The sequence below is a fragment of the Notolepis coatsorum genome, assembly GCF_963971535.1.
Source record: "Notolepis coatsorum genome assembly, chromosome: 1".
In the NCBI taxonomy this organism is placed as follows: domain Eukaryota; kingdom Metazoa; phylum Chordata; class Actinopteri; order Aulopiformes; family Paralepididae; genus Notolepis; species Notolepis coatsorum.
Window position 1 is genome coordinate 3,334,918 of NC_140165.1, and position 24,364 is coordinate 3,359,281.

Below are 24,364 nucleotides of genomic sequence, written 5' to 3' on the forward strand. Positions count from 1 at the left end.
AAGCAAGCATTTCGGCGAATGTGAAAACGCCATGTAATAAAAAGCAACAATGCTAGTTTGTTATGGACGTTAGTCTGATTGAAAAATTTTATTAACAGATTGCAGAATGGGTACAATACAGTACGGCTCAATACACACAATTGTTAAGGGGATGCAGACCAGAGAAAGACTTTCGTCTCGTTTACCTCAGGGTCCCCCGTTTTCAATTCATGACGACAATTAGTGATAGTTACATTGTTGCCATAAATATAAAACTTGTGCGCAGCGTAGGGCTGGTTTTCTCAACGCAAGCGCTTCATCCCAGCCTCCCCAGCGCTATTCTGAACACAGGCCTTTAGAATGATAATAATAATAATAATTATTATAGGCTAATCATAATAATTATCCTATAATAATAATAATAATAGGCTAAATATGACACTGGTGGGTTGTTTTCCCTTTTTTTTTTTATTATTATATTTTTTTTATTATTGCAAAACAAAAATTATTAAAAGTCAGTACTCAACACATAATGCATAATGAAATTAACAGTCAAGGTGGTTAAAATTACATGCAAGTACAGAAACAAGACAAAAAAAAAGTCTATAATAACATTTTAGCCGTATACAGTGTATATCCAGCGAAATTAACAATTATATAAATGTTTATATAGGACATACCCCTAATACCTATTTTCTAAAACCCTACACACATATGCTCCAGCTCGAACCCCCCCCTCCCGGACCCCTCCTTGGATTTGTTTGTGGGTTGTTTTCCATACACGAGGAAGGACGAGCACACACTGCCAGTTCATCGTTAAACTGATATGACAGCAAGGAAAATGATAACTATGGCATGGTTACAAAATCAACCACCGACAGTCAAACAATGGACCAAGAGATTGAGACAGATGTATACAATGGAAGAAATGACTGCACAATTGCAACTGAAAAAAGATACGTTTATGCAGAGATGGTCACTTGTAACTTTGTACCTGGATACACACTAACATGAGTCTGACCTCCATCCCTCCCCTCCCTCTTTTTTCGTTTCTTTTCTTTTTTTTTATATTTTTTTTTATTATTGCAAAACAAAAATTATTAAAAGTCAGTACTCAACACACAATGCATAATGAAACTTTCAGTAAAGGTGGTTAAAATATATGCAAGTACAGAAACAAGATAAAACAAAATTAGTCTATAATAACATTTTAACCGTATACAGTGTATATCCAGCGAAATTACAATTATATAAATGTTAGTATATAATATACGCCTAATACCTATTTTCTAAAACCCTACACACATATGCTCCAGCTCTAACCCCCCCCCTCCCGGACCCCCTCTTGGATAGTACCTCCATTATCCCTCACTCCTAACCAGACACTACCATTATAAGCTAGCTTTTATTCTCTCCACCACTTCTAACCACATTGACATTTTGGATTCATTGAGACCCAGAATTCTTGCTGTAGATATTTCTTGATATATCACATCGAGATATGTAAGAAACCACACTTTTCGGCACATTTTTTCCGGTTGAAACCAACGTGATGCGATCAGTTTTTTAGCTACTGTGATACCCGATAAAACCAATCTCTTTAGTTGTGGATTCACTGCAAACTCAAAAACATCATTCAATAGTAATACCGAGGGGTGTACAGGTATATTCCAAGATACGAGTATTGATAATTGTTGGGACACATCTTTCCAGAATGCCTTAACTGGTGGGCAGTCCCAATACATGTGCATAAATGTTCCTTCGTCCCCATTTGTACATTGGGAGCATTTGGAGTCTTGTTTAAGCCCCATTTTGCACAGCCTTATAGGAGTCAAGTATGTCCTGTGAATATAGTTCAGATTGATTTGTTGATGATCCGGGTTCCTTGATGTAAGTCGGACATTTGCCCAGGCTCCTTGCCAATCAAAGTCATTTTCCAGGTCTGGTATATCCCTCCTCCAGACAGTGTCTAGTTGAAGGGTTTCATACGAGGACGTTAGTAATTGATAATAAAAACCTGATACAAAACCTCCCAATGTTTCTCTTTCATAGAAAAATTTGTGGTATCTGTGGTGTTCAATTGGTATGAGTAATGGAACACCGTGAGACCTCAGACTAAGTCGTAACTGTATGTAAAAAAGCCATGTGGACTCGGTGAGGTTAAACTTTGTGCATATTTCGACATAACTACAAAGGCCCTTGTTATTAAAAATATCCCCTAATGAGTGTATGCCTTGCTCTTCCCATATAGGGAATCTTATAGGGCGTTTTCGCATTAAGAGTGCATTGTTATTGAATATGGGAGTGTGATTATGCCATTCTTGAGGGTTAGGATATTTCTTTTGTGTTTCCCGCCATGTTCTGATTGCATGGGTAATTATTGGGCCAAATTCTCGCTCACAATGCTTGATTGAAAGTTTAGTGTGTGCTATGTCTTTTAGTCTCTGTGGGGCTACTATGTTTTCTTCTAATTCTCTCCAAGATACCAAGGCCTGGGGGTCAAACCATATCTTCAGTGGTCTTAATGTGAAGGCCTTAAAATATTGTAAAAAATCTGGAACTGCCATGCCACCGTCTGCTTTATTTCTCTGTGCGGTGGATCTTTTTATGCGAGGTGGTTTGTTATTCCAAATAAATTTGTATGTGGAGGTTTGTAACCTTTTCCAGTAGCCCTCTGGAGGGGGTAACGGAAGCATTGAGCTGAAGAAATTGATTCTTGGTAATACATCCATCTTAACTATTGATACCCTTGCCTGTACTGAGTTTTTAAGTTTTGCCCACCTGTCCAGGTCGTCTTTGATTTTGTTCTGTATTTTTGTGTAATTGTGCTTCACCGTTTGTCTTATGGTGGGAAATATTTCCACTCCCAAGCATCTAAAATGTTTGACCATGGGTATCGCACCTGGGAGGGTTGTGTCTTTTTTTGCACTGATGTTAAGAGGAAGAAAAGCCGACTTAGGCCAATTTATTTTAAATCCCGATAAATCACCAAAGTTCTCTATCAACTTGAGTATATGCGGCAATGTGTTGTTGGGGTTTTGCATGAGCAATATTACGTCGTCCGCATATAAACTAATTTTATGTTGTGTGCCCTTGATTACTATTGGTTCTATGTGTTGGGATTGTCTTATAAATTGTGCTAAAGGTTCTAATGATAGATCGAATAGTCCGGGACTAAGAGGGCAACCCTGTCTGGCTGAGCGTGATACCGGAAAGATATCGGAGATGAATGTGCCTGTTGTAATCCTGGCCGATGGGTCCTTGTATAGTACTTTAATCATATCAATGAATCCTTTTCCTAACCCCATCCTTTCTAATACTGCCCATAGAAACGACCATTCCAACCTGTCAAATGCTTTCATAGCATCCAGGGATAGCATCGCCTTAGGTGTGGTGTCCTCTTTGTCTGCGTCTAGTACGTGCAGTATTCGCCTTATGTTATCATTGATCAGGCGACCTTTTATGAAGCCTGTTTGGTCCGGGTGAACTAAAGACGTCATATGCTTTTGCAATCTGATGGCTAATATCTTAGAGTACAGTTTGACATCGGTTCCGAGGAGGCTTAAAGGTCGGTAACTACCGCACTCAGTGGGGTCTTTGTCTTTTTTGTGAAGAACTGAAATGAGTGCGATATTTTGGTGTTTATGGAAGCTTCCCTCTTTGACTGAGTATAAGATCATATTTAGTAATAAGGGTCCAAATATGTCCCAGCAAGAAATGTACATTTCTGATGGGATACCGTCAATTCCGGGAGCCTTGCCGTTTTTCATTTCGGATATGGCCTTCTTGATTTCTTCTAATGTGATCGGTGCTTCTAACTGTTTAGCGTCGTCCTCCGAAAGTTTAGGGAGAGTAATTTGATTAAGATATGTGTCTAATTTGTCTTGATCAAAGGTCGTCTCTGAATTATACAAATCGGAGTAGAATTTTTTGAATGTATCGTTTATTATTTTGGGTTCTGTTACTAGAGCTTGTTGTTTCCTAATGGCAGTTATATCTGCAAATTTTGCATTAACTCTTAGTCGCATGGCTAATAGGTGACTAGGTTTTCGTTTCTTTTCTTATGTCCTTCCTATGTTTGATTCTCGGACCCGGCGTCCTTTGCCGAATGTCTTCCCCCCGCTCTGTCTCCCGTTCTTTCTCTCTCTCTCTCTCTCTCTACCGGACTGCCCGGTAGTAAAAACAATAAAAAAATAATAAAAGAAAAAGCACATAATTTAACATGTTCTCAGTGTTGGGACAACCCCTCATTCTGTAAAGACAAAAAGGACATTTTCCCTAGGCAGACTGTTCTTTTAGGCACTCTGGTCAATTCAGTTGATGATAGAAGCAGCCGTCCATATGTTTTGTCCAGTGTGTGTGTGCGTGTGTGTGTGTGTGTGTGTGTGTGTCTGTGTGTGTAGATATGCAACAGGCAAACGTCCTCCATGAAGCTCTGGACACAAGTGGAAAACCTCAAGACCAGTCCACGGACGTCTGCTACAGGTCCTCTTCACACACAGACTTTGGCTGGAATAGGGGAGAGAGAGAGAGACAGACAGAGAGAGAGAGGGAGAGGGAGAGAGAGACAGAGAGAGAGAGAGAACATGAGAGCATGGAGATAGACCACTACTAAAAACCCTGCTACCATGTCTCTCTTTCTTCATCTTTCTTTTCCGTTCTCCCAGCTGTTAACCTCTTACAACACAACGGCCAGAATTCTTTGGGACATGGTTTATTAAAACCTCTCTCAAGCACTCATTTCTGAACGGATCTTTATCAAATTTGGACCTGTACTACAGTACATACGACTTCAGGCTATGGAACCGCAGCGTTTTCCAGCTCATACCTCTATGCTGGAATAATGGAATCTGGCAACCACTAAAGAGAAATGCGAGTACACAAGTTCAAGTTCAACTCAAGTTCAAACCTCTGTTACTCTATTTCATTAGCACTAAAAGTGATTATCCTTTTTTTGCATTAGTAACTTTAGAATGTTATCTTTCAAAAGAGACCAGGCTCATGCATGTGCTATAAGTATAAAGTATAAAGCTAAGCTTTGCAAAAAAAGTATGCAGTCCTCAAGTTAAAGTTAAAAAAAAAAAAAAAAAAAAAAGACACTTTTCTGCCCACCTGTTCAGAGGTTAACAGTTATGCTACCTGGCTAGCTAGCTACCTGTACCCAGCATGCCGTTCAGTGGTGTAACAGTTAATAGGGTCCCCTCTCAATACACTACACATTGTAGTTGTCGGTAAAAACAAGGGGAAATATATTTTTTGAGACAAAACGATATTTGCATAAACTATTTATCTAAAAGAATATTGGAAAATGGATGCCCGTTGTTAATAGACAACATGTATAACATGACAGTAGGCCTGCTTGTTCACAGTTATCTATAATGAAAGGAGCAGTCTCGACACTGACAGACCAATCTATAGTAGTAATAAATAAGAGAAAAACAGAAATACTTTAATTATGATGATGAGTCTCTTCATTCCCCTCCAGCCTTCTTCATTGGCACGATCTCGTCTGACCCGGTTAAAAAAAAAAAAAAAAAAACATTAAAACACACACAACACACACAAGTTATTACACAAGATGACATTGCCAAGTGAGGATGCAGTGATAATGATACTAGTATTGGATCTGTCTGATACCAGGCTAAAACAGGTCTGATACCAGGCTGAAACAGGTCTGATACCAGGCTGAAACAGTATGATACCAGGCTGAAACAGGTCTGATACCAGGCTAAAACAGGTCTGATACCAGGCTAAAACAGGTCTGATACCAGGCTAAAACAGGTCTGATACCAGGCTGAAACAGGTCTGATACCAGGCTAAAACAGGTATGATACCAGGCTGAAACAGGTCTGATACCAGGCTAAAACAGGTCTGATACCAGGCTAAAACAGCTCTGATACCAGGCTGAAACAGGTCTGATACCAGGCTGAAACAGTATGATACCAGGCTGAAACAGGTCTGATACCAGGCTAAAACAGGTCTGATACCAGGCTAAAACAGGTCTGATACCAGGCTGAAACAGGTCTGATACCAGGCTAAAACAGGTATGATACCAGGCTGAAACAGGTCTGATACCAGGCTAAAACAGGTCTGATACCAGGCTAAAACAGCTCTGATACCAGGCTGAAACAGGTCTGATACCAGGCTGAAACAGTATGATACCAGGCTAAAACAGGTCTGATACCAGGCTAAAACAACAGGTCTGATACCAGGTTAAGACAGGTCTGATACCAGGCTAAAACAGCTCTGATACCAGGCTAAAACAGCTCTGATACCAGGCTAAAACAGGTCTGATACCAGGCTGAAACAGATCTGATACCAGGCTAAAACAGGTCTGATACCAGGCTGAAACAGGTCAGATACCAGGCTAAAACAGGTCAGATACCAGGCTAAAACAGGTCTGATACCAGGCTGAAACAGGTCAGATACCAGGCTAAAACAGGTCAGATACCAGGCTAAAACAGGTCTGATACCAGGCTAAAACAGGTCTGATACCAGGCTGAAACAGGTCTGATACCAGGCTGAAACAGGTCTGATACCAGGCTGAAACAGGTCTGATACCAGGCTAAAACAGCTCCGATACCAGTCGATACTGAAAGTTTGGCAGTCGATACTGAAAGTTTGGCAGTCGATATCAGTCGATACTAAAAGTTTGGCAGTCGATATCAGTCGATACTGAAAGTTTGGCAGTCGATATCAGTCGATACTGAAAGTTTGGCAGTCGATATCGGTCGATACTGAAAGTTTGGCAGTCGATATCAGTCGATACTGAAAGTTTGGCAGTCGCTATCAGCAGATACTAAAAGGGTGGTAGTCAGTAACAGTCGACACTGAACGTTTGGTACTTTCTATCAGTATCGGCAGTGGAAAAACATGGTATCGGTGTGTGTCGTGTGTCCCTAGACACAAGCGATGACACGTTTCCTGGTTTTCTATTGTTGCGGGGACTTTGGGACCGCACAAGGTAATACAAACACAGACCATGTGGTTAAACCCCAGAACAGAAGAGAACAGAATGGGTAAACTACTCCACTGCTCTCAGTCTGCATTCTGTCCGAAACCAAACCCAACCAAAATAAATAGGAAGAGAAACTAGTAGATATGCAACCAAACACACAGCCGCATGCAGGTCACAGGAGCAGGCCTGGTCTCGCTTTACCGGCCTTTTCATTGACATACTTCTGCTTTTATTTTTTTGGTCCACTTTTTCTCCTTTTTTTCTATTTTTCTCCCATCCCAATTCCACTGTGCCAATTCTCCCCTCCCCTGTCTTGAACGTTGCTCACATATGCCCCCCACTGGCCGGTTGTAGGGAGGATAGAAGCCTTGCATCACGTGTCCCCTCCGATACACGAGGAGGCAGCCTGTCACATCTTTTCACCTGCCAGCGCGGACTCTCAGTGGCGAGGTGTAACGTGTGGGAGGCTCACACTACCCCCCCGCCATTTCCTGTCTCTGCTGTGCAGGCGTCCCCCAACCGACCTGTAGGAGTCGCTGTCCACAACGTCCAATCCCCACCCATCGACTTCCACCCGCTAACCCTGCCAATGAGTTAGTATGGCGGCCGGCCCAAGCCGGAGGCAACACCGACAGCCGGAGTCGAACCCGGTGTCTCTTGCGTTGGTGACGAGCGCAATGTCCGCTGCGCCACCCAGCCGCCCGCATACTTTCTAAAACCAGCACTTGAAGTAGAGCATTTGTGTGGTTCTTTCTCTTTCTTCCAACATGGCTGCCCGTCAACCACCGTCAAAAGAAAATGCCTGACTCCTGTGCAACGGTAGAGCAGGTGAAACACGGGGGAAAATCACTCTTCAACTGTGACCAGCTTTACCAGATCTAGTGATAAGTAGGGCTGGGACTTTATCGCATTAGATTGTTATCCTTACTAATTATTATGATTGTATATGCTGTGTGATTTTATATGCCTTTTCTTTTGCTTAACTCTGTATGTTTTGCTTAACTCTGTATGTTTTGCTTAACTCTGTATGTACAGTACACTCAACGTGACTGTAAATGAGGGAAACCTCAGTTGCCTTTCGAGTAAAAACAAAGGTTTGAAATTAAATGAAGCTAACAATGTACAACATTGCTCCTATTCTCCATTGTGTGTTGACTATATGTGTGTTGACTGAATATATTGTGTATGAAATGACAAAGCTAAAGAAATGGTTTGATGTAAATAAGCTATCACTGAATCTGAAAAAAAATAAATTTATGATTTTTGGCAATCGAAAACTAGATGAAAATATAGTACTGACCATAGATGGAGTTGATATAGAGAGAGTTAATGAATTTCGTTTTCTTGGTGTGATTATGGATGATAAATTAACATGGAAATCGCACATAGCACACGTTAAAAAAAAGATGTCCAAGAGTATTTTTGTTATGAATAAAGTAAAGGATGTGTTAGAGTATGAGGCAATGAGAACACTCTACTGCTCACTCATCTCACCTTATATCAGTTATTGTGTTGAAGTATGGGGGAATACTTATGGGACCAATATAAAACCATTATATATACTACAGAAGAGGGCTGTAAGAATCACACATAAAGTGAGTTATCGAGAACACACAAATACATTATTTATTAAATCTAGAATAATTAAACTTGAAGACATGGTTAAGTTTCAAATAATGTTAATTATGTTTAGGGCAAGAAATAATACACTGCCAGAAAAACTACAAAATCTTTTTCATTTAGAAAGTGAGTTTAGTAGGAGAAAATACAATTTTAAACATCAGTTTGCACGTACCACACTTAAACAGATGTGTCCTTCAGTTATTGGTGTAAAGTTGTGGAATTCTCTCCATAGCGAGCTTAAGGGATGTAATAGTGTTTATCAATTCAAAAAAAATAAAAAAAATATTTAGTCAGTATAAAAATCAAATGTGATCTGAATAGTGAGATCTTTTCTTTTTTTTCCCATTTCTTTTATTATTTATTCTTTATTATTATTATTATTATTTAATTTTTTCTTGTTTAATTGTGGATTGTGTGTTTCTTGTATAATGGTATAAATGATTATTTGTGTAAATTAGGTTGTACGCCGACCATTAAGTAAATACTTCTTTAGTTTAGGAATAAGGGGCAGGTAACTATAAGATTTATTCTTCTTCCTGCTCCTTTTGTCCATGGAATGATATTTATGATTGTGTAATGAAGAAACTCTGATTGTATGATTCCATGTGGCAAATAAAAACTCTGAACTGAACTGAACTAAGTGTGTGTTAACTAATTGTCTGTGTGTGTGTGTGTGTGTGTGTGTACGTGTGTGTACGTGTGTGTACGTGTGTGTGTGTGTGCGTGTGTGCGTGCGTGCGTGCGTGCGTGCGTGCGTGCGTGAGTGCGTGCGTGCGTGCGTGCGTGCGTGCGTGCGTGCGTGCGTGCGTGTGTGTGTGTGTGTGTGTGCGTGTGTGTGTGTGTGTGTCCGCCCGCCCGCCCGCCCGCCCGCCCGTCTGTCCTGCTTGGTATTCAGAGTGTGTGTCCGTGGCGTCTCTCTTAACATCCTGGTGGAAGTATCGTCTTACCGCGGCGGACGAGCTGCTGGCCTTCTCTTCTTCTTACTGCCGGCATGTAGGGGAGGTACAGGGCCAGGCGCTCCTTCACCGACAACGGTTCCTTGGTCACAGTGGCCTGGTACACGTCTTCGATACTAACTGCTACCGGCTCCTGGTCCTCGATGCCGGGGGCCCCGTTCCTCTGACTCGCCCCTCCTTCCTCTGGACGTCCTGCTGGCCCGGAATCACCCGCGCTGCCGGCAGCTACACACACACACGCACACACACACACACACACACACACACACACGCACACACACACACACACACACATACACACACACACGCACACACAGGCACACACGCACACACACACACACACGCACACACACACACGCACACAGGCACACACGCACACACACACACACACACACACGCACACGCACACACAGGCACACACGCAGATGCACACATACATACACGCATACACGCATACCGGTACACATACACACACACATGGGAAATGCAAACAGAACACAAACACATAGACACGTTGGTGTTACTATATTTGTGAGGACACTGCATTGACTTACATTAATTCCTTAACCACTTAAACCATAACCACTACATGCCCCTTAACCTTAGTTAGTGCCAAATAAGTTAATAACCCCCCTTCACACACACACACATGCACACACACACACGCACACACACACACAGCCACTAGGCCATGATGGGAATACTCTCTACTACTAAAGCATAATGCTTAACTCTTATTCCTACCAGGATGGAGCTCTTAATTAATATCCTATAGTTTGCCCTCATGCCATTTGGAAATGATTAATGTGTCGTATGATGAATATCAACATTCACCCCAAGAGGCCGTCCGATATTTATCACCCGTTCATTTTCCTTTTCGGTTTCTATTTCTGGTGAACACCAGGGAGCTACTCTTGCCATTTAATAATTGGACTTAAGGGACGCTGTTCTTACGCGGTTCATACGGTGACATAATGTGAACAGCGCACCAGTGGCCCTGGGTTTAGGGGCCGCGCGTCTTAAAAAAAAGCAATCGATGAAATTGATTTCCATTTAGGACTTTCAGAAGGAACATTACTCAATAACAAGTCGGAGATTACTCAGTATTATTATTACGCAATTATAATTACTTTTTATTGACGCATTTACGACACGCGACAACAGACACAGCGGACAAACCGGAGGTTATGGATACGATCCACGGTGACGTCTTGATGTCTAAAAACCTTTTGTTTTCGTCGATACGCCACCTGTCTCTTAACAGGAAGTAAAACATCTCACTGCCGAGGAATAAAATCCCACCCAAAGTTAAGGAATGCTTAGCGCAACGTTGTCACTAAACCCAAGTGCAAATGCTAGAAAAAGATAAAACACCACTGATTTTAGCACCCCCCGCGTTGGGGGGGGGGGGCGGGACGTCCTGGCGAATAGCCAATTAGAGAGAGAGAAAGAGAGAGGACCACTGACTTTAGCATCCCTCGCGTTGGGATTGGTTGTCCTGGCGGGGAGCCAATTAGGGAGAGAGGACCACTGCCTTTTACATTTGACTCCCTTCCAACGCCTACAAAGCATCATTGAGCCTCAGGGACCAGCCAGCTATAAAGTTCAGCGCATACATACATGCATGCGTACGTACAGTACACCCACAGTGGTCCACTCCAAAGCCTCTTGGCACGTTCGTTCTTTCTGAATACTAACAGCGGAGGATCAATGGAAGGAGGACTGCAAGATATAGAAGCTATGTTCTCCCATTATATATACCCTCATCGTGACCCCTCTTGGCGTCTTTCAAATCCACCACTCTTTGCGCTCGGGGACTGAAGGTTTAGAGCGGGTTAGAGCCCGAAGGTTCGAGCAGAAGAAGTAGAAGCAGTAAGTAGAAGTAGAGAGTCTCTTTATTGTGTGCTTTACATAATTTAACCCGTCCTAACTATGTAGGAGCAGTGGGCGTCTGTAGTCCCCTTTCATGACTGCGATGCAAGCCAGTGGGGCGTCTGTAGCACCTTTCATGACTGCGATGCAAGCCAGTGGGCGTCTGTAGCACCTTTCATGACTGCGATGCAAGCCAGTGGGCGTCTGTAGCACCTTTCATGACTGCGATGCAAGCCAGTGGCCGTCTGTAGCACCTTTCATGACTGCGATGCAAGCCAGGGGCTCGAACACTTATGGCTCCGTAGTAGCCTGGTTAATTTGCACCACCAAGCACTGCTTAAAAGCTAGCGGTGGGTCGCAGATTTTTGAAATATTGATATAAGGACGCTGTAAAGCGTCCTCCGGCAACTTGAGCATGGCCGGGAATGACGCTGTAAAGCGTTTCCCGGAAAACGCTTAAAAGCGTCATTCCCGGCCATGCTCAAGTTGCCCTTATATCAATATTTCAAAAATCTGCGATCGGATTCATTTTTCCCCTCCGCTGGCCTGAGATCCACCAGGAGGACCCACTGAGCTCTCTGGCGGTTCAGGAGCGCCATCTGGTGGCCGATCGGCGCACTCGCCAAACAGGAAGTGCTATGGAGGTTGTGCTGGTCGGCCGTATTACTTCCGGGCACTCTGTTTGGCTACCGGGACTCGATCTCGACACAATACATAGCGATCGATTGCCAATAACTCGATAAACAACATGATTTGGACGTATATACCATTATACAAGCTGGAAATGGACCGGGTAAATCTACATCCCATAATGATAAAATGTCTACTCTACGATGATCGCCCAACGGCGCGCGGAGACTGGGGTGAGTTTTAGCGTGTAAAATTACCGTCTTCGATACTAACTGCTATGATCAACATTTGACCCACATTAGATGATTGGTATAACGCTGACCACGGAATTATAAACGCCCCCTAGCCCATCCGGTCAACATCAGATGATGTGTAGTAACTTCTAGAAGTACGTCTAGTTGGAATTTTTTATATCGCGCTGATTGCCATAAAACTGTATTGCATCATCTATATAATGCATTTGGGGCTATAGATCACGTTCTGGAGAAAGCTGCAGAAAGAGATGAAAACATACTTATACATTAGACCATACTTTACTATGAATATGTGAATGAAAAAGTTTAACGTTGCTACACAATGAACAATACATATAGGACTTTGAATGGGCCCTAATAATGGCAATGTAGCAATAGAATTTAAAAAGTTATAGCCATGCAAAGAAGGGGTACTTCTCCATAGACAAATAGAGCCGGCAACCTATGGTATATCATGAATTTAACCCATGGCTAACTAACGTGGCTAATCGTTCTGAGAGCTAACGTCGGTACCTGGCTGGTTGCTGGCTAACTAACGTGGCTAATCGTTCTGAGAGCTAACGTCGGTACCTGGCTGGTTGCTGGCTAACTAACGTGGCTAATCGTTCTGAGAGCTAACGTCGGTACCTGGCTGGCTAACTGGCTATCGTTCTGTGATTTGTTTACTTGGTAACACGGGTTGCTAAGGAATTTAAGTGCGAGGTTGAAGAAAGTGCACTTTTAGGTTGAAAGAACGGCCCTAATGTCAACGTGTTTCAATATAAGCGTTATGTATGGTGATAACGAGTATATTGTTAGCTGCTACTGCTACTACTACTACTACTACTACTACTACTACTACTACTACTACTACTACTACTACTAATACTGCTACTACTGCTACTACTACTGCTACTGCTATTACTACTACTACTGCTGCTACTACTAATACTGCTACTACTACTACTACTACTACTACTACTACTACTACTACTACTACTGCTACTACTAAGATAATATAAGATATTCCTTTATTGATCCCCTTGGGGAAATTCCAGTGACACACACATACTGTACAGCTCATCATCTCATTAACAACATCATATCACAATCATTACATTTTTACAGTAACAACGGCACAACATAAATTCAAACAGACATGTACATTTGTTGACACATGTCGACTACAGAAAGCCTGAGACACCATATGCGATAGTCGGCTGCAACAACAACAAAGTGTCGTCGCGCCAGGTGGCGGGAGGGAGGGTGGAAAGATTGTCCAGCGGGGAGGGGCAGGGACAGGGGGATCGAGGGCGACTGTTCTCTGGGAGGGCTTGGAGAGGAAAAGTAGCTACTACTGCTACTACTATTACTACTGCTGCTGCTGCTGCTGCTGCTGCTACTACTGCTACTGCTACTACTAATACTACTACTACTACTACTACTACTACTGCTGCTGCTGCTGCTGCTGCTGCTACTACTACTACTATTACTACTACTACTACTACTACTACTAATACTACTGCTACTACTGCTACTACTACTAATACTGCTACTACTACTACTACTACTACTACTAATACTGCTACTAATAATACTACTGCTACTGCTACTACTAATACTGCTACTAATACTGCTACTGCTCCTACTACTACCTTCACCGATTCATTTGTCTGCTAACAACTAACTGGATGACTAATGAGCTCCAACGTGACACGTCTAATGTGTAGAGGCGGTACTCACCACGTTTATAAACAGCAAAGGCACCGCAGCAGAACAGAATCAGAACCACCACAACGACAGCAGCGATCCAGCCGAGCCCACCACCTGTAAGACAAGGTTCAGTCATTAGCACCACCGAGTCTTCTGGTGTCAGCGTATTGGACACCCGATCGATTCTACAGAGATAGAACATTGAATAATAAATTAGACACCAGATCACCTACACAGAGATAGAACATTGAATAATAAATTAGACACCAGATCATCTACACAGAGATGGAACATTGAATAATAAATTGGAATTCAGGATTAAACATTTCCGACATACATATGTTATTAGTATACAATATAAATATACATACAACAAGCAATGTAGCAGTGAGAGGGGGCACCATGACAGACAGGGGGCTGGGGATGTTACTGGGTTGAGAAGCAGTTGCAGGAATCAGTGAGAATGTTCATCAGAGAGCGCTTGAATGTTGACTTATAGGCATAAAGGTGACCAGTTTGAGAGATGTCTGTAGGTTGTTCCAGTCCCTGGCAGCAGCAGTCCTGAAGGATGTTAGACCGAGTGCAGTGTATGTTTTTGGATTCTTTAGGAGAATGTGTTGAGCAGAACGAGTGTTGTAAGTGGCAGATGTCATTTGCAACAAGTGACATAGGGGGACAACCCAAAGAGGGTTTTGTAAATAAGCATGAACCAGTGCATATTGCGACGAGTGTGCAGGGATGGCCAGTTGACGGAGGAGTAAAGGGTGCAGTGGTGAGTGTTGAAAGGGGCACTGGTGGCAAACCGGATAGCAGAGTGGGTACACTGGGTAGAGGACCTCAAGTTTGTGGAGTGAGGTCTTACATGCAGATCTGTAGACTATGTCACCATAATCAAGCATGGGGAGTATTGTCATTTTAATCAGAGTGAGTTCAGCAAAGGAAGCAGGGAAAAAAATTTACTTTTTGACTTGCCAGCCATCCGGCTGGTAGATTTTAAAAACTACCAGCCAGGCAGATTTTTTACCAGCCAAAAATTATAAATAGCTTTTTAGTATATCGCCATGTGTTATTATTACTATATAATACTCTCATACGCTATTTTCAATTAATATCATAAACAACATAAGGAATATTAGCATAATTTTTAGTGGACTGAAGGAATGAGTCAGCGGTAATAGTTTTAAATGCAAATAATTTATTGAAACATAGAAGTCGACACACACACACACATACACACACACCTCACCACCCCCGCATCATATTGTAGTCTAGTCTGTCTTCAAACTTCCACTCCTCTCGAAACTTTCTTTTTCGTCTGAGAAAGGCGTGTTGGGTTTTCTTTTTAGCGTCAGGCTTACTCCTTCCATATGGTTCCACTTCCACATATTTGTAATTGTAACCCATTTAATAATAATAATATTTACATTTATATATTTAATTACCGCATATATATATATATATATATATATATATATATATATATATATATATATATATATATATATATTTATTTATAGGGCAACCAACCTTTTTACACTGCCATACACCGAGGCATCAGGGCACGTATACTTGCCCAGATGCTTGATCTACTCGCTGTACGTTAACTTTTTTTGCACATAGCACTGGTGCTACAGAGGTTGATAGTTTTGTAGCACAGGCCAAAATCTTGTAGCACAAGTATAAAACGTGTTATATTTGTAACAGTCACAAATGTGCCTATTGTATTTGTGTTATTTAGTTGCAGTACCATGTTTGGCTGTCATTTTCATGCTGACAACTAGGGCTGTCTTAAATACTTCGAAGCTTCGTTCAATGGCACAAGCTTCGAAGTAAAAAAAAAAAATGTAAACGTTTTTTTTCTCCAAAATCTTGTGCCTCCATTCCAATGAAACGAAAGTAAGTGGCGCCTCGACTCCACCTCTCTACAACAAGCACGTGGAGATTATCTGTGTTGAAAACAACAAGGACATGTGCAGCAGACATGTCGATGAAGAAGTCATCAGACGTGTGGTTACACTTTAAAATATGCAAAGACAATGCCCAAAAAGCCGAGTGCCAGATATGCCAGAAGAAAATGGCATATCACAACTCTACAACAACTTTGTCAAATCACCTAAAAAACGTAAACAACGGCATTTGGTCCATTTTCGAGTGCATTTTGCCCCAAGCTCCTGTTAATTTCGAACCCTGTGCTACATACATACCCTACCACATGACTGGCCACCACAACCCAACGTGTAGATAGATAGATGCTACATACCCTACCACATGACTGGCCACCACAACCCAACGTGTAGATAGATAGATGCTACATACATACCCTACCACATGACTGGCCACCACAACCCAACGTGTAGATAGATAGATGCTACATACATACCCTACCACATGACTGGCCACCACAACCCAACGTGTAGATAGATAGATGCTACATACATACCCTACCACATGACCCCCAATGACACCACAACCCAACGTGTAGATAGATAGATGCTACATACCCTACCACATGACCCCCAATGACACCACAACCCAACGTGTAGATAGATAGATGCTACATACATACCCTACCACATGACCCCCAATGACACCACAACCCAACGTGTAGATAGATAGATGCTACATACATACCCTACCACATGACCCCCAATGACACCACAACCCAACGTGTAGATAGATAGATGCTACATACATACCCTACCACATGACCCCCAATGACACCACAACCCAACGTGTAGATAGATAGATGCTACATACATACCCTACCACATGACCCCCAATGACACCACAACCCAACGTGTAGATAGATAGATGCTACATACCCTACCACATGACCCCCAATGACACCACAACCCAACGTGTAGATAGATAGATGCTACATACATACCCTACCACATGACCCCCAATGACACCACAACCCAATGTGTGGATAGATAGACAGTGAGAGCAGCATATCACCAGGGTTAGCAAGTGTAGATAGTCAGAAATATCTGCCCACAAACGCTTCAGGACAGATACCAAGAAATCTGGCCCAACCAAATAATCTCAAAACAAAAAGAAAATGATATAGAATATTGGAACAAATCAACCAAATCTCAAAGTAAATTAGAATTCTATTTGACCCTAAACAGAGAGTACATGGTGGCAGAATACCTGACTACTGTGAATGAGATAAAATTAAGAAAAACATTGACACGGTACAGACTGAGTGGACACAGTCTAGCCATAGAAACAGGCCGTCACAGGCAGAACTGGCTGCCCAGAGAGGCCAGGCTGTGTTCACTTTGCCATCAGGGGGACATTGAGACAGAACCTCACTTCCTGCTATACTGTGAGAAATACAAGGACCTAAGAGAAGTCTTCTTTGATAAAATAAACAAAATTGATGCAAAGTTTATCCATCTCCCTGATCACCAAAAGCTACTATACATGTGTGGGGAGAAAAGTCAGTGTACAGCATTAGCTGCAAAATATGTAGACGGTTGTCACAAAATAAGAGAACAAGCTTTGTAAATGTATCTGAGTGGCCACACTTGAAAAATGACTACCCGATCGAGTGACTATTTTGTAAATTAATATGTTTCTTGTTGATTGTCCTTACTGTTATTACTAATATTATGATATTTTATTGCTTAATATATATGTTATTGTTTGTATGTTGAACTTGCTTTGGCAATAAGTATGTTAATATTTCATGCCAATAAAGCCTATTTGAATTTAATTGAATTGAATAGACAGTGAGAGCAGCATAGCACCAGGGTTATAAAGTGTAGATAGATAGACAGTGAGAGCAGCATATCACCAGGGTTATAAAGTATAGATAGATAGACAGTGAGAGCAGCATATCACCACTGGGTTATAAAGTGTAGATAGATAGACAGTGAGAGCAGCATATCACCAGGGTTATAAAGTGTAGATAGATAGGCAGTGAGAGCAGCATATCACCACTGGGTTATAAAGTGTAGATAGATAGACAGTGAGAGCAGCACATCACCAGGGTTATAAAGTGTAGATAGATAGACGGTGAGAGCAGCATATCACCAGGGTTATAAAGTGTAGATAGATAGGCAGTGAGAGCAGCATATCACCACTGGGTTATAAAGTGTAGATAGATAGGCAGTGAGAGCAGCATATCACCAGGGTTATAAAGTATAGATAGATAGACAGTGAGAGCAGCACATCACCAGGGTTATAAAGTGTAGATAGATAGACAGTGAGAGCAGCACATCACCAGGGTTATAAAGTGTAGATAGATAGGCAGTGAGAGCAGCATATCACCAGGGTTATCAAGTGTAGATAGATAGACAGTGAGAGCAGCATATCACCAGGGTTATAAAGTGTAGATAGATAGACAGTGAGAGCAGCACATCACCAGGGTTATAAAGTGTAGATAGATAGACAGTGAGAGCAGCATATCACCAGGGTTATAACGTGTAGATAGATAGACAGTGAGAGCAGCATATCACCAGGGTTATCAAGTGTAGATAGATAGACAGTGAGAGCAGCATATCACCAGGGTTATAAAGTGTAGATAGATAGACAATGAGAGCAGCACATCACCAGGGTTAACAAGTGCAGATAGATAGACAATGAGAGCAGCATAGCACCAGGGTTATAAAGTGTAGATAGACAGTGAGAGCAGCATATCACCAGGGTTATAAAGTGTAGACAGATAGACAGTGAGAGCAGCACCAGTAGTGGGCAGCTTGAATTGCCAGGTCCAAAAAGGAACACTTTAAGGCAGGGGTCTCAAACTCGAGAATTGTGGCCCGCTGGATGATATTTTGTGGCCCCCTACTTGACATCAAAGTAAAAAAAGAAATAAAAATATTAATTATATACATACCGGTATATAATATTTGATGCAGCCCAGCCTCACCCAGACTCTACCTCTAGCGGCCCCCAGGTAAATTGAGTTTGAGACCCCTGCTTTAAGGAGATCTTTTATTTTTAGAGCATTAACTCTTTGGAATAACCTGCCTCAAAACCTCTGCTACATTTACAGTAGATTCACTTTAAAAAAAAAAACTTAAATTGTATTTAACACTTTGACTGCCGGGAACCGTCTTTAGACGTCTTTGCTGGCCATGCTAAAGTTGCCAGAGGACGCGTTACGTCGTCCTTATATCAATATTTCAAAAATCTGCGATCGGATTCATATGTCCCCTCCGCTGGCCTGAGATCCACCAGCAGGACCCACTGAGCTCTCTGGCGGTTCAGGAGCGCCATCTGGTGGCCGATCGGCGCAATCGCCAAACAGGATGTGGCATAGAGGTTGTCCTAGACGTCCATAGTACTTCCGGGCGCTCGCTATAGGTCATGGGACTCTGGCTCGTCACGCTACACGGTGATCGATTGGCAATAACTCGATAAACAACATGATTTGGACGTATATACCATTATACAAGCTGGAGATGGACCGGGTAAAAATATATCCCATAATGATAAGATTTCTACTCTACGATGATCGCCCAACGGCGCGCGGAGACTGGGGTGAGTTTCAGTGTGTAACGTTACCGTCTTCGATACTAACTTCTATTATCAACATTTGACCCACATTAGATGATTGGTATAACGCTGCCCACGGAATTATAAACGCCCCCTCGCCCATCCGGTCAACATCAGATGACGTGTAGTAACTTCTAGAAGTACGTCTAGTTGGAATTTTTTATATCGCGCTGATTGCCATCAAACTGTATTTCATCATCAATATAATGCATTTGGGGCTATATATCACGTTCTGGAGAAAGCTGCAGAAAGAGATGAAAACATACTTATACATTAGACCATACTTTACTATGAATATGTGAATGAAAAAGTTTAACGTTGCTACACAATGAACAATACATATAGGACTTTGAATGGGCCCTAATAATGGCAATGTAGCAATAGAATTTAAAAAGTTATAGCCCTGCAAAGAAGGGGACTTTCTCCATAGACAAATAGCGCTGGCAATCTATGGTATATCATGAATTTAACCTTAGGCAGCCAAAGTGTTAAGGTGAGACAGCACCCCCTAATAGGGAAAAAAAATACTTGAATAGATATCACTATGAAACTTCCCAGTTTGTTATGTACATATAAACTAAGAAAAAATATATTACAAGTTTTCTGAGTTTTATGTTTATATATGCAAATTACATTAGGTCACTTCTCTACAAGTCCTCATCGGTTAGTGACATCATTTGCGATGAGAAATTAGATATTATCTTTCTAACGGAGACATGGCTTGGCTCTGATGGAGCGGTAACTTTGGCCGCTGCCTGCCCCGCGGGCTATAGTTTTGTGCACTCAATACGTGAGGGCAAGAAAGGAGGTGGACTGGCAAATATTTTCTCAGACACTTTAAAATGTAAACTTCTGATTCTTGGCAAATATTCATCATTTGAATACCAGGCCACCATACTTGAGAGTAAATCCCCTGTGCTAATAATTACTATTTATCGTCCTCCAAAGCTCAGTAAAACCTTATTTTTAACAGAAATAGCTGAACTTCTATCTATCTGTTCCACAGAACTACGACAGAACCCTGATAACAGGCGACGGAAACCTTCATGTGGAGAATGTATCAGATACTGAAGCTGTGGGCTTCCTACAGTTGTTGTACTCTTTTGATTTTATTCAGCATGTTGTCGGCCCAACACATAAACACGGCCACACCCTGGACTTGGTGATCTCTAGAGGTATGAGAATCACTGTCGACAAAATTATTGAAAGGCCGGAGCTATCTGACCACCATCTGCTATGTTTTAGTATGACTGTCCCTGATCTTGAGAAAAACAGTACAGACTATACTATTAAAAAACGTTTCTTTAGCCCGTCAGCAGCCAGTGAGTTCCCTAGTCATCTGGTAGGTGCGCCCGCCCTACCTGAATCTTCCTCAGTAAATGATATGGTTCAACATTTTAGTCTTAAAGTACCATCTAATGCCCCTCTCGGCCAGCGCTGTAAGTCTATGGAGATGTTCACCTTCTTTGCAGGGCTATAACTTTTTAAATTGTATTGCTAAATTGACATTACTATGGCCCATTCAACATCGATTATCTATCGTTCAGGATGTAGGAACGTTTTACTTTTTCATTCACACATTCATACGAAAATACCATCTAAAAAAGATGTTTTTATCGTTTTCTGCAGTAATTACTAGAACGTGAGATATAGGCATAAATGCATATATTAGATTATCAAATGTCGTTTGATACCGATCGACGCTATATAAAAAATGTCATCTGTACATGGTCCTAAACATTATGACTGATCATGCGCGGGTGAATGGGGGGGGGGGGGGGGTCGTTTATAATTCCGTGATCGTCGTTAAATGCTTCATGTAGTATGGGTGATATATATATATCAGAGCAGTTTGTATGGATAATAATAATCAAAAACGCTGAAACTCACGTCAGTCTCCTCTTACCGTTGGGCGATGAGAGTGGAGCAAAAACAGATCCCAGTTATGTGGTGGGGATCGAGGCGATCCATTTCCGGTTTGTATATTACTAATACACGCCCAAATTATGTAGATTATTGAGTTATGGCAACGATTCATATCCACGGTGTATGCCTAGAGTCCTGCAACGATAAACGAGTGGCCGGACGGAATAGGGAGACGCACCGGGGTCACAAGAGATCCACTTCCGGTTGCAACTCGCCGATCAGCCACCAGGTGGCAGTATTGAAGCGTTGCAGAGTTGTGCCGGCTCAAACAGCATCAGACCAGCCTCCGTGAGTGAAATATGAATACCATGGCGAAAATATGAAATATGAACTTGAAACACGCCGTTATTGGCAGAATTCGCATGAACTTGAAACCCGTCGTACGACGTTATTGGCAATTAATGGGTTAACACTGTAAAGTATTTTGTTTTGTTTTTGTTTTCTGTGCTTGCATGTAATTTTAGCCATCTTAATTGTTAGTTTCATTATGCATTGTGTGTTGAGTACTGACTTTTAATAATTTGGTTTTGCAATAATAATTGTATGTTTTTTTTGTGTGGACCTCAGGAAGACCAGCTGGTTGCTATGGCACCAGCTAATGGGGATCCGTAATCAAATCTAAATATCACCAGGGTTATCAAGTGGGCACCTCCCTTCACTGGTGTTTCACCAAGTTAGACCCACGACACCTCGAGTTAGTTCCAGCGGCCCAGAACAACCCCCCCCCTCCATGCTACTAGCTCTCATTGTCCATGATATTGACACGCCAGACTTCCTTGTGTTATCCTATCTTCGAAAAAATAGAACAATTCCCGATACCAATATATCACACATGAAACAGCAACAATAGAGAAGAAAAGCTACATTAATTCTCCTCAACCAAATACAGAGGCTCTGACTGTTTACTTAAAACCAGAACCGTCTACAGCAGGGGTGACCAACCTTTTTTGAACCAAGATCTACTTTTTAATTTGCCACCTAGACGAGAGCTACCAGCCCAAATTTGACCTACTCTCTCGGGCTAGTATTAGTAGTAATAGTAGATTAATAATACCCATTCAATATGCACATGACAGAAGATATTATATTGCATATAATATTTTCTGTCATGTGCATATTGAATGGGTATATAATATAATATGATATTTTATATATCATTAACGGTGTAGTGTAGGAATTACAAGAATGACAAGAATGTTATTAATGAAATTAATGAATATTATCAAACGGAATTGTTTCTGTATAACACATTTATAAAACGATCAAGGCATAAATGTAGCAATTTTTTATGCGTTCACATGCGCTTTTCAAGAATAAACAACAGGTTTCTGCTGGTTTAAATGCAAGACTTTTTAAGACCTTTTTAAGACCACTTTGAATAGAATTGAATACCTATTTCACGACCGCTAGGGTTGGGTACCGTTCACATTTGATTCGATACCGGTACCCAACGGTACCTCTTTTTAGGTACTTTAGTCTCTAAAAATAGAATCTACCTACCTCAGTTGTGAAAAAATAAATCCAAACTTCAAATAACCACACTTTCACTTTATTTTTTGCAGTACCGAAATGTGGCACAGACGGATCTCACGTGCATCGGTACTCGGTAGTACCGACGTGATTCGGCAGGTACCTTTAAAAGTGCCTAATTCGGTACCCATCCCTAACGACCGTACTGTCAACAAAAGGAAAATGACTATGAAAGAATTCCATATGAATTGTTGGGGAGGAAATTACTGTTTTATTACTGGCTAATCCAATACATGTCTAAGACCTATCAAAATCATATTTAAGATTTTTAAAAAGGTGTACAATTTACATATTTGTTTTAAAGATTCATTAACCACTTAAGCATCGGACGGCCCCGACTTTGCCCTCGTGTGCCGACGCCGGTCTGCGTTTTCTCCGATCAACCAATACATTGTTGGAAAGTTGTATTTGCCGCCTTTCGATCGTCACCCCACTCAACCCATTGCGTGCTTCCAGTCTCGAGTTACAAGACGTCATTTGACAAGCCATTTCGGACAAGTGACCACGTCCGCTTTGGTCGGGTCCTGAACGGACCCAGTCACTGCTGATGGCGACAATGATTGACCACACCTTTGTAGCCAATGAAATTCCGGAGCCAACGCCATCCCATGCGGGGGCTGATGGCAACGAGAAAGGGCTAGAAGAAGCCAGGGAAGTCCTTTGTTTTGACTAGAGCCTCGGAACGAATGGAAGCGGACGGCCATTTTGGATAACCACGCCGAATTAAGGCCGGTACACACGTTACAAAAACCTTTGTAAAACATCTCCCGTGGGATTGTTATAAACTTTGGACATGTACTATATAGGACTTCAGGCTATGGAACCGTTATGTTTTCCAGCTCCTACCTCTCAGCTGGAACTTAAAAACAGGCATCTGGCAACAAGTAAACAGAAATGAGAGTACACACAAAACGTTTACTTCAGTGTGTTCAAACCTCTTCTATTTCATTAGCACTCAGGGTGATTCTTCTTTGTGGAAGAAAGATCAGAATGTTTCCTTTCAAAAGAGACCAGACTCTATGCATGTGCTATACGTATAAAGTATAATAAATCGCAAAAAAAAAAGAAACATTTACTTTGGGTATTCAATCGTCAGGCGTGTTCTGCAAAACTAGCCCCATTTTTGCCCTGTACTGTACCCTGTACTAACCATCACCAGCAATAATATTATGGTAGAGTATGTAGTAGGGATGCACCGATCCGATATTGATATCGGATAACGGCCCTGATATGACTAAAATAGCTGGATCGGGTATCGGTAAAAGAATTATAATAATATCGGATAACATTTTTTTTTATAATAATATTATATATATTTTTTGTGATCAAATCTTTTTTTATTTTTCATTTTTCAAACATGAAACCATACAACTCACAACACAATAATACATAAAAGACATATAATAATATTATATAATAATTTATTAAATAATAAA

At 41.6% G+C, this 24,364-nt stretch overlaps 1 protein-coding gene across 1 annotated transcript in view; it reads right to left on the reverse strand.

Annotated features, from left to right (window-relative positions):
- Positions 1–438: 438 nt before the first annotated feature.
- The window catches only part of LOC311241280 (uncharacterized protein), a gene marked incomplete at its 5' end in the record, with an annotated part of 29,714 nt that continues 5,788 nt past the window's right edge, over positions 439–24,364 (reverse strand). The window contains 4 exons of the mRNA XM_084330053.1: positions 439–4,488; positions 5,428–5,488; positions 9,508–9,741; positions 13,995–14,078. Coding sequence (XP_084186179.1) covers positions 5,451–5,488; positions 9,508–9,741; positions 13,995–14,078 — 356 coding nt within the window. The 3' untranslated portion in view covers positions 439–4,488; positions 5,428–5,450. The remainder of the gene's footprint in view (positions 4,489–5,427; positions 5,489–9,507; positions 9,742–13,994; positions 14,079–24,364) is intronic.